Source organism: Poromitra crassiceps, assembly GCF_964638095.1.
Source record: "Poromitra crassiceps genome assembly, chromosome: 12".
NCBI classification, from domain to species: Eukaryota; Metazoa; Chordata; class Actinopteri; order Beryciformes; family Melamphaidae; genus Poromitra; species Poromitra crassiceps.
The window spans coordinates 2,651,127-2,663,740 of record NC_139632.1 but is presented as its reverse complement, the minus strand read 5'-3'; the positions used below and the strand labels follow the sequence as shown (position 1 = coordinate 2,663,740).

General features: G+C 44.1%; 1 protein-coding gene across 1 annotated transcript in view; it reads left to right on the top strand.

Annotated features, from left to right (window-relative positions):
- Positions 1 to 12,614, top strand: part of rhpn1 (rhophilin, Rho GTPase binding protein 1) — a gene marked incomplete at both ends in the record, with an annotated part of 41,162 nt that overhangs the window by 27,852 nt on the left and 696 nt on the right. Inside the window, 4 exons of the mRNA XM_083648310.1 lie at positions 232 to 426; positions 510 to 586; positions 4,592 to 4,738; positions 11,278 to 11,430. Of these exons, the coding sequence (XP_083504436.1) occupies positions 232 to 426; positions 510 to 586; positions 4,592 to 4,738; positions 11,278 to 11,430 (572 nt within the window). The remainder of the gene's footprint in view (positions 1 to 231; positions 427 to 509; positions 587 to 4,591; positions 4,739 to 11,277; positions 11,431 to 12,614) is intronic.

The window sequence follows — 12,614 nt, the reverse complement described above, 5'->3', positions numbered from 1 at the left end:
CTCCCTCCCTGGAGCTGTAGGGTCCTAACCCTAACCCTCTCCCTCCCTGGAGCTGTAGGGTCGGGTTAGTGTCACAAGTGAAGAAAGAAGAGATTCCTGTCTTTTTCACATTTCTGTGCCCATTTTGTTTTGTTTAAACGCGCGCACGTGTGTGTGTGTGTGTGTGTGTGTGTGTGTGTGTGTGTGTGTGTGTGTGTGTGTGTGTGTGTGTGTGTGTTTGCATGTGTTTAGGTAAAGCTCACTTGCGCCATGCAGTAATCAGACATGAGGAGGCCTTGCGTGTCCACAGTCTGTGTAAGATCCTGAGGAAAATGGACATCCTGCAGGACGTGCTGTCCCTCATGCATAAACGCTCTTTGGACAAGTACTCTGAGCTGGACCGAGAGGACGACTTTGACGAAACCGCTGAAGCTCCAGAGATACAATGTAAGTATCTTCTATAAACCATCAACAGTATTAACCGCATGTTGAAATGGCAGTAAGTGATTGCGGTTTCTCTTTGTTGACAGCTCAAACCCATCAGAAACCAGACATCACTCTGCCCAACTTCTCTACGGTCCAAGTTACTGACATCTTCCAAAGGCTGGTAAGAGACGCCATATTGCAGCGTTGCCTTTTTATTAGTGAACTGCGATGGTCTTCTGCTAAATGGACAATTGCCCCACAGTGAATAAAATAGCAATGGAATTGATCATCTGGCTGCAGCCTCCAAAGAGTTACAAATTACACAACCGTCAATATACTGTACCAACTGACAAATAAAGAACCCAATAAGAGGCATTCTTAAACCGTAAAGCTTAGCAGAACTGATCCTCGAATGGACCCAGGACCAAACCTGAATCACCCCGAACATCTACGGAACACTTTGCAGGAAACACAGCGACACTGTTCACTGGGTTCCCATGGCTCCTTGAAACACAGCGACACTGTTCACTGGGTTCCCATGGCTCCCTGAAACACAGCTACACTGTTCACTGGGTTCCCATGGCTCCTTGAAACACAGCGACACTGTTCACTGGGTTCCCATGGCTCCCTGAAACACAGCGACACTGTTCACTGGGTTCCCATGGCTCCCTGAAACACAGCGACACTGTTCACTGGGTTCCCATGGCTCCTTGAAACACAGCGACACTGTTCACTGGGTTCCCATGGCTCCTTGAACCACAGCTACACTGTTCACTGGGTTCCCATGGCTCCCTGAAACACAGCTACACTGTTCACTGGGTTCCCATGGCTCCTTGAAACACAGCGACACTGTTCACTGGGTTCCCATGGCTCCTTGAAACACAGCGACACTGTTCACTGGGTTCCCATGGCTCCCTGAAACACAGCTACACTGTTCACTGGGTTCCCATGGCTCCTTGAACCACAGCTACACTGTTCACTGGGTTCCCATGGCTCCCTGAAACACAGCTACACTGTTCACTGGGTTCCCATGGCTCCTTGAACCACAGCTACACTGTTCACTGGGTTCCCATGGCTCCCTGAAACACAGCTACACTGTTCACTGGGTTCCCATGGCTCCCTGAAACACAGCTACACTGTTCACTGGGTTCCCATGGCTCCTTGAAACACAGCTACACTGTTCACTGGGTTCCCATGGCTCCCTGAAACACAGCTACACTGTTCACTGGGTTCCCATGGCTCCCTGAAACACAGCTACACTGTTCACTGGGTTCCCATGGCTCCCTGAAACACAGCTACACTGTTCACTGGGTTCCCATGGCTCCCTGAAACACAGCTACACTGTTCACTGGGTTCCCATGGCTCCCTGAAACACAGCTACACTGTTCATTGGGTTCCCATGGCTCCTTGAAATTTTGTGAATTTGAGAAATAAAAAAAATCAAGGCCTTGAAAGTTTTTAGAAATTAGACATGGGTCATTGAAAGTGCTTGGATTTATATAAAAGGCAAGAGAGCACATACTGTAGTCTTCATCACTGTAACACAAGATACCACATACTGTAGTCTTCATCACTAACACAAGAGACCACATACTGTAGTCTTCATCACTGTAACACAAGAGAGCACATACTGTAGTCTTCATCACTAACACAAGAGACCACATACTGTAGTCTTCATCACTGTAACACAAGAGAGCACATACTGTAGTCTTCATCACTAACACAAGAGACCACATACTGTAGTCTTCATCACTGTAACACAAGAGAGCACATACTGTAGTCTTCATCACTGTAACACAAGAGAGCACATACTGTAGTCTTCATCACTGTAACACAAGAGAGCACATACTGTAGTCTTCATCACTGTAACACAAGAGAGCACATACTGTAGTCTTCATCACTGTAACACAAGAGAGCACATACTGTAGTCTTCATCACTAACACAAGAGACCACATACTGTAGTCTTCATCACTGTAACACAAGAGAGCACATACTGTAGTCTTCATCACTAACACAAGAGACCACATACTGTAGTCTTCATCACTGTAACACAAGAGAGCACATACTGTAGTCTTCATCACTGTAACACAAGAGAGCACATACTGTAGTCTTCATCACTGTAACACAAGAGACCACATACTGTAGTCTTCATCACTGTAACACAAGAGACCACATACTGTAGTCTTCATCACTGTAACACAAGAGAGCACATACTGTAGTCTTCATCACTAACACAAGAGACCACATACTGTAGTCTTCATCACTGTAACACAAGAGAGCACATACTGTAGTCTTCATCACTGTAACACAAGAGAGCACATACTGTAGTCTTCATCACTGTAACACAAGAGACCACATACTGTAGTCTTCATCACTGTAACACAAGAGACCACATACTGTAGTCTTCATCACTGTAACACAAGAGAGCACATACTGTAGTCTTCATCACTAACACAAGAGACCACATACTGTAGTCTTCATCACTGTAACACAAGAGAGCACATACTGTAGTATTCATCACTGTAACACAAGAGAGCACATACTGTAGTCTTCATCACTAACACAAGAGACCACATACTGTAGTCTTCATCACTGTAACACAAGAGAGCACATACTGTAGTCTTCATCACTAACACAAGAGACCACATACTGTAGTCTTCATCACTGTAACACAAGAGAGCACATACTGTAGTCTTCATCACTGTAACACAAGAGAGCACATACTGTAGTCTTCATCACTGTAACACAAGAGACCACATACTGTAGTCTTCATCACTGTAACACAAGAGAGCACATACTGTAGTCTTCATCACTAACACAAGAGACCACATACTGTAGTCTTCATCACTGTAACACAAGAGAGCACATACTGTAGTCTTCATCACTGTAACACAAGATACCACATACTGTAGTCTTCATCACTGTAACACAAGAGAGCACATACTGTAGTCTTCATCACTAACACAAGAGACCACATACTGTAGTCTTCATCACTGTAACACAAGAGACCACATACTGTAGTCTTCATCACTGTAACACAAGAGAGCACATACTGTAGTCTTCATCACTAACACAAGAGACCACATACTGTAGTCTTCATCACTGTAACACAAGAGAGCACATACTGTAGTCTTCATCACTGTAACACAAGAGAGCACATACTGTAGTCTTCATCACTTTAACACAAGAGACCACATACTGTAGTCTTCATCACTAACACAAGAGACCACATACTGTAGTCTTCATCACTGTAACACAAGAGAGCACATACTGTAGTCTTCATCACTGTAACACAAGAGAGCACATACTGTAGTCTTCATCACTGTAACACAAGAGATGTAGTCTTCATCACTGTAACACAAGAGAGCACATACTGTAGTCTTCATCACTGTAACACAAGAGACCACATACTGTAGTCTTCATCACTGTAACACAAGAGACCACATACTGTAGTCTTCATCACTGTAACACAAGAGAGCACATACTGTAGTCTTCATCACTAACACAAGAGACCACATACTGTAGTCTTCATCACTGTAACACAAGAGACCACATACTGTAGTCTTCATCACTGTAACACAAGAGACCACATACTGTAGTCTTCATCACTGTAACACAAGAGACCACATACTGTAGTCTTCATCACTGTAACACAAGAGAGCACATACTGTAGTCTTCATCACTAACACAAGAGACCACATACTGTAGTCTTCATCACTAACACAAGAGACCACATACTGTAGGCTTCATCACTGTAACACAAGAGAGCACATACTGTAGTCTTCATCACTGTCTACAGCACAGTTGAGAAGTGTTCACACAATCAAGCCTCTCTTTAATTGTCGTCTGTCAGCTTCTGTAAAGCTGCTCGTTGTCATTATAAAAATGATCAGTGTTGTAACAGTTATTATGAATAATAATAATAATGTAACAGTTATTATTAATAATAATAATAATGTAACAGTTATTATTAATAATAATAATAATAATGTAACAGTTATTATGAACCTTGATCCGTGTCTCAAACCAGGCCGTGTTGGCCCCTTCAATTTGAGGGAATTGGGTTTGGAAAGTCCTTGAATTTGATGTTTAAGAAGGTGTGGAAGCCTGTGTTCACTTTTATCCAGGATTTTGATGATGATGATGATGATGATGATGATGAGGGGCTTCTTTCTTGTGCTGCAGGGTCCTCTGTCTGTGTTCTGTGCGCGGGCGCGCTGGGGCCCAGTGCGACTCATCTGTCTGCAGAGGAGAGAGGGCGACCTGGGCCTCACACTGAGAGGAGACTCACCCGTACTGGTGGCAGGAGTGCTGCCTGGGGGCTGTGCTGCGGTGAGAAGGGCAACACTTGCATTTGATCCCCAGTGTCTTTGAGCGCATTTAATTAATTGAATGTATCCTATCCTACTACTCTCATTGGAGAGCTGTCTGTCTGTCTGGAGTTGCAAGGCGCAGCGTTGCTCTGATCACCTCCAAAATGAGCCAAAACACTTGTGGGTGGGTGGGGCACTACAGCAATATTTGATGTTTTTAGGCCTTCTCACTCACAGAGCCATAAGCCGTTTTCCCACATGCGTACCGGAAAATTACCTGTAAGTCAATATCGGACATTTCCCTTCACACTTCGGCTCGCGCATATGAGAATCTAGCAGCGAATTTGCCTGTATGTGGGGGGGGGGCGGGGCGGCACTGCAGAGCGGGTGGGGAGTGACGTGTCGGCAAAACTCTTGATGGTGAAATAAGTTTGCTTGTTTATCCGTTCACCTGCGTCGCGTTGAAGCACTTTTTACAGACTGGCTTCGTTTGATGTGTCCAGGGGGCTTGCCTTCGCTGTCGGCAACGTAAGCAAAATACTCCCACATTTCGCTTCGTGCATTTGCTTCGTCTGTGTCCCTGTCGGGCTGTCACTGAAGGAGGAGGACGAGCAGGCAGGAGAGAGGAGAGAGGGGAAAATCAGCACACCCACACATGAAGCTGACATAGGCTACTGCTCTTATTATCACAAGATCATTTCGCCAGTTTGCTTTAATGTGCGCAAATGATTAGATTATGCCCGCTGGAACATTAAGCAACGTGTGTACACCTCGCCCATGAGAGTGTCGCGGGAAATGACTGGACCCGTTCTCTACTTGAGTCCACTATCGCGCATACCGCTCTTCTGACTGGCTCCAAACTGGTGAAATCTCCGCGATGACGGGGTCGCGCTTATACCGGCACGACGACTTTCTCACATGCAGGCATTAGACCACGTTCCGGTCATTTTGCGGTACAAAGCGCATGTGGGAAAAGGGCTATAGAGAGCTGCAGGAACGAGTCCGGAAATCATCGATGCTAACAGTCCTGGTTCTTCACTGTTTTCGCCTATCGTTTTAAATGGGAAGCAAGCAAAAACCCATTCAAAAATCCCATAGACAGAAACAGTGAAGAACCAGGAAGTCCGGGACTTCCGCGTTCTGACTACAAAAATACGTCATCCCTGCGGCTCTCTATTGTGACATCTTCACTATCCATTCCCTGCTTCCCATTGACATTGTGACATCATCAGTGACATCATCATCAGATGTCACATAGATACATTGTGACATCATCAGTGATGTGAGCCCTAACACAGCATCTGAAACATGTTGCATTTTCAGGCTTAGAGTTTTGAAAGGGGCTGTCCATCAGCAAAGGGCTTTTAAATCTGTTTAAAGGAGAATTTCGGGTTTTTTTAACCTGGACCCATCTCCTGGCATTAATTAAGATCTGACGACTCACCCAGTGATCTCCGCGGCGTTTCTGGCCGTCCTAGCGTTGTTTTGAGATCAATAGCGTCCAAGTCAGTTGTAAAATGGAGCTGATTTGGGGCCAAGTGTGAGCCTGTCTTTACTGCATCTAAATAGCTATTTTTACTCCCGTTTTCGCCAAATATCGTCAGAATCTGATCCCTCAAGAAGCACCACAGTGATATTTCGCCAAAGGCTGTTTCCTGGAGTCCCACAGGGATCAAATTACCTCAAACGTGATCTCAGTTACCAAGTCTCGTGAAGTCCCGCGATACTTTCCTGCTGACTGGCCAAGTACAGGCAGGACGCTTTGCGGTGGTGGTTTTAGCGTAACCTATGTGGGGTTTGGCGTAACCTATGTGGGATTCGAAATAACGAAGGTTATGCCAAACCCCACATAGGTTACGCTAAAACCACCACCGCAAAGCATCCTGCCTGTACTTGGCCAGTCAGCAGGAAAGTATCGCGGGACTTCACGAGACTTGGTGACTGAGATCACGTTTGAGGTAATTTGATCCCTGTGGGACTCCAGGAAACAGCCTTTGGCGAAATATCACTGTGGTGCTTCTTGAGGGATCAGATTCTGACGATATTTGGCGAAAACGGGAGTAAAAATAGCTATTTAGATGCAGTAAAGACAGGCTCACACTTGGCCCCAAATCAGCTCCATTTTACAACTGACTTGGACGCTATTGATCTCAAAACAACGCTAGGACGGCCAGAAACGCCGCGGAGATCACTGGGTGAGTCGTCAGATCTTAATTAATGCCAGGAGATGGGTCCAGGTTCAAAAAAACCGAAATTCTCCTTTAACACATTCAGTGCCAAGGACGTCTGTGGACGTCCTAAAAAAAAGTAACGAGGAGTGCCAAGGACGTCTGTGGACGTCCTAAAATCATAATTCATATTATTCCATAATTCTGCTGTTTAAGAACAAAAACGAGAAAACAAACTGTGCGTGTGGGAGGAGCCCGCAGCTCAGAGGTGGAGAGGGGAGAGGGGGGAGGGGAGGGGGGGGGGGGGGGGGAGGGGTGTGTGGCACACAGGCTTCACAGAAACCACACCACACGCCACCACATCAGAAAACACCAGCCAGAGTCAGTGAATGTGCTCGAAATTAGAGTGCAAAAGGTATTCATAAAAGGGCCTATATCTTGGAAAGTAAAAAAAAACGACAGAAAACCCTTGAAAGTGCACTTTTTTGAGAGGCTGTAATTTCATAATGGAACTGTCTAGAAACAAAATTTCTTCTTTGGAAGAAGCAGGAGTGTTCAATGTTTCATTAAAGTCCAGCCCCGTTAATATAGCCATAATAGAAAAAATTCTATAGCTGTTTTCAACTGAATGGAAGTGAATCTGGCACAGGCTCCAGACAATTTTACTGAAGCGCTGTGGCACTGAATGTGTTAATGTGTGCGTGTTTTTTTTACCACGTGGTCAAGAGAAGGCACTTTGGGGTGAGTCATGCATTCATTCATTCATTTATCATTCAGTCAGTCAGGAATGGATAACGGATATGATGTCATCAGCAGTGTTGGGCACTCATTACTAAAAAAGTAATATATTACATATTACTCGTTACTATTTTCAAAAGTAATATTATTACTTTACTTATTACTCCATGCCAAAAGTAATTCGTTAGATACTCGTTATATTACTTTTCCGTTACATTCCACACAAATGGCAATAGGCCTTTTTCACTGCAGCGATTTTGTGTCTAAAAGGCAGGAGGTAACACAGGTGCACCAAGATGTTAATTAGGGCTTCCAACTTCCAGTCCATTTAGGTGTTCCAGTGCTGGAGCCTTAATTAGTTAGTTGGTTGCACTCTGTCTTCTAGACACAAATGGCCGTTGTGAAAACGGCCCATAGCGTTTTTCTCATCAAAATGCAGACTTTGCGGTGCGAATGTGTGAACTATTATGTGCCGTTCCATTTAAACTAATCGCTTTGCCAGAGCACAGCTTCCTACAGAGATGCTTGATGAAGAGCACACCTGGCTCAAAGTGATGACTGACAAGATGCAATCTTTTATCTTCTGTTTTATGTATGCACTGCCAATGCAAACTCAATACGTATAGGCTACATCTTTGCTTAACAAGTTTGTGTCACAAATAACGTTAGCTCTGCAACATTAACATTAACCTGACAATAATAACAGCAATGTTTGATGTCCACCAGCTTGTGAGTTTTTACGTTATCTCTGTATTTTAACAGTTTTCCGGTTTCTGTTGTGCTGTCCTCTCGTCTCGTAACGTTAACGTTAGGAAGTTTGAGCTCGTGTTTTTCACAGTGGAAAGAGTGTTAGTAGCCTACCTGTCCTGGACACCGTTTACATTTGACTTTGATGTTCAATCGTGTCACCTTTCTTCCCGACAAAAACAAAGTCATGGGAATATATCCGCAGCCACGGATTTTCCTCCTCGGCTCAGCAGGACAGAGAGGGAGGTGTCAGGTGTGCCTGCCTGCCTGTTGGTGCTCTGAATGGGCTCTGCGGTGACGTCACCTTGTTTTGGGAGCGTTAAAGCCATGCTGCTTGATCAGTGAATGCCGACTGCGTGTCGTTTTGCAGCGCAGCGGCATCACAGAATGGACTCAACAAAAGATGTAACGACTAACGTAACGAGCTCGTTTATCTTGAAGTAACTGTAATATTATTACTTATATTCTATAGTAATTCGTTACACTACTCGTTACTTGGAAAAAGTAATATTATTACAGTAACGAGTAACTAGTAACTCGTTACTTCCCAACACTGGTCATCACTGATGATGTCGTGAGTTTGAGTTTGTTTTTTTTATAGATGGGAATAGATTAATTTTTTTAATCTAGATTAATCTAGATTAATCATGGTCATTAATCTAGATTAATCTAGATTAAAATGGGTCATTTGAAGTCTGTCGAAGCCATTCAAAATATGTGTGTGCAACATAAATAATGACTAGAAGTAAGTCCTTGTGAACAGGTTTCTGTTTATTCAATTCAACTTGAATAGCCAGTAGGCATTTAAAGGTAAGAAACCAGCAGGTTACACACATGGTTTGTCTTCATCTGGACAAAGTTCTATCCTGAACTGCCTGGAATGAACACCAGAGGGTATAAGAACAACAACCCACATTTCTGGGATCAATAATATTAAACTGGCATTAAACTGTGAGTAGCTGTGTTTCCATTACAGTTTTTCTCAAAATAATTGCGATATCTCTACAACTTCGACAATGTACAATTGCGACTTGTAGGCGTTTCCATTGAAGTTGAGTTTGGTCTGATGCGCGCACACCTGAACGCGATTCCACATTACCAGCAGCTGCCACAGTGATTACGCACGGGGATCTGCCCATATCCCGTCCCCTGCATGCTCAAATCTAACCAATGGTCAATGCAAATCACAACATGCAGTTACAACGCATATAAACGAGCCTGATTATCAATTCAAAAGAAAATGAGTCGCAAAAATGTTGCTGGCTGCGGTGAATGCGAGCGCGACAGACAGAGGAAAAAAGGTAGCCTATACAACTGGTCCGATTTAGACATTTCAGAATGTTGTGTAGGCTATTATAACATTGCACCTGAAACGTGTGTAATGTATTACTCACAGTCACTGTATTCACTTCACTGAATACTGAATACTGAAGTGACTTCAGTCAGGAGCACCGCACCGGTGTGTGGTTTTCATCCACTCATCTCGCCGCTCAAATGCGCGCTCACAGGCAGCCTGCTGTCACCATGGACCGATTTCTGCCATTAAACATGATCTATTTACCCCTTTTACACAACACTCGTCTTTCTGCTAGGTAGCGTTGCTTCAAAGTTCCGCTGCTTTTCCAAAGGAGAAGACGGGTCACATGACGTGCAAATGCGGAAAATCTGTTTCCATTACACTTTTGCGATAAACTGCTATATCGACACGTCTGAAAAACCACCTCATGAGAGCGGCAGACATAAATGTCCGCGCTTACATACCTGTTCCATTCTAAAGTGATAATCATCATGGCCTGCTCAATATAAGTGGACCCTGCTACCAGACAACTTTGAGAATAGATTAACGGCGATCATTTTTTTATCGCGCGTTGAGTCTCGCGTTAACGCAGCCGTTAACGGCGTTAACGATCCCATATATAGTTTTTTTGCACAGTATAAAAACAAGATAAAAACAATAATGACAACTGTACAGTAAGGAAAATAATATAGAGTGCAGGAAGAGGCAAGAAGCCCAGAAAGCTTATAAGAAGATAACAAACACATGAGATGGAATGTACAGCATAACATGAGGAGAGAAAAGACACAAAGAGTGTATCAGTGATGTCATCCTTCCTGGCTGAGGATATAAAATCAGTAATGATGTCATCAGTGATGTCGAAAGATGTCGTTTTCTTGAATGTGCTTGAGTTGCATGAGGTCGCCTGGTTGCTACATGACGCACGTGCTCCTAGGCCCAAGTTGCCCTTGTTTTTTACAGTGTAATGATTTGGCGGGCCCACTTGCAATACCGCCACGGCCCACGAGAGGGCCATGGCTTGGTTGGGAATTGCTGTCTTTGAGGGAATTCTGTACAAATGGCCGTGTATCGCATGTATCGGTGACGAGCGTGCTGCTCTCATCTGATGGGGGGGGGGGGGGGGGTTTCCCCAGCAAAAAGGGGAATAATTATTAGTGGCGAATAATCGCCACTAATAATAAATAATAATACATTCTACTTTATAGCGCTTTTCTAGAACTCAAAGTGGTTTACCTTCAATCAATCCTGCTCATGTGAACCACACACACACACACACACACACACACACACACACACTCACACGGTATGGGTTATATAATGCACATCCTCCTGTGTGGTTGTCCATGCTGTGTGGGGGCCGACACGCACACAGTCAACATAATGAATTGAAACATACAGTAGCTTTTAAATGTACAACTAAGCATTTTCACATGTTGAATATAGTAGAAGACCTCGCAGTCAAGGACAAATAAATGTTGTATGAGGTGGGTGAATCAAATTAATAATCTGGACTTTTACTCTGTCGTTGTTCTGTGTGTGTGTGTGTGTGTGTGTGTGTGTGTGTGTGTGTGTGTGTGTGTGTGTGTATGTGTATGTGTATGTATGTAGGAGGCGGGGCTGAGGGAGGGGGACTACATAGTTGCAGTGGATGGAGAGGACTGTAAGTGGGCCAAACATGCAGAGGTGGTTCACATGCTCAAGAGCTGCAGTGACAGAGGAGTGGAGCTCAGTGTTGTCACGCTGCACTCACATGACATACAGGTAAGTGTGTGTGTGTGTGTGCGTGCGTGTGTACAGCAGTGGTTCTCAACTCGTCTAGCCTCAGGACCCACATTTTTCCTTAGTCATTAAGTCGCGACCCAAATTTTGGATTTTTTTTATACCACTCAAATTTATTTGACACAAAAAATGTGCAGTAATACACAATGGGCCCTATCTTGGTACAGGCGCTATCGCTTGCGCACCGGTTTGCGTGCCTCTTATGCTATCTTCCCTGCCTCTTCGGCAGGGACGATAGCAGTCCGCCTCGCATTTGCGTTCCAGGTGTTGTGCCGAGTTTTGCACCCCCGCCGCATCCCTACCTCACGGGAGCATATTCTAATGATTTATACAAAAACGTAACTGTTTAAAAATTATATAATTGTTTGGGTAGACAATGCCTGGGCGTTAGATCAATCAAACCAATCAGATTCCCCCCGTCTCGCAGTCCCTGTAATACAGTTTGCGCGAGGCATGCAATATACGCTGTAATTCTCCCCATGCGTAATTTGGATAGGCCTATCTCCATTGACTGTATATATTATTATGGGTGTGTGTGCATGCGTGCGTACGTGCGTGTGTGGAGTATGTCCGTCCATGGCTGCTGCTGTTTCATTGTATCTACGCTAGTGATGCGCAGGCCGCAGTTATAACCGTGCTGACCGCGGATATCCCAGATCATAAAAATAAACATTCTGATTAATAGCGGATGGGTTGCGGGCGGTTGAAACGATGTATCATTAATGAGGAAAAATAATATTAATTACGTTCTCTAGTCCAGTGGTTCCCAACCTTTTTGGTTTTATGTACCCATTGAGCTGTTTTGCCATGCCAAAGTACCCCCTCACTCACGTGTGTCGATGATTCTCTGAAATGTGTTTTATTAAAATGATATTAAACTTTTAGTAGGCCTATCTAACACATCTGATTATTAAATTAAAATCATTTGAATTACCCCCTTTAATACAATTCTAACTGTTTTCAATTGGAAAAAGTCATCAGTTTTACTAAGATGGGCCTATGAAATTACTTAATCATTTTGTAAATAAATTGTAATCCCCAATCTTTCCAAGTACCCCCTGCAAGCTGCTCAAGTACCCCTAGGGGTACACGTACCCCTGGTTGGGAAACACTGCTCTAGTCTATGAACGTATTTTAAGCTACAAGCTACTAGTCACCTATTGTAG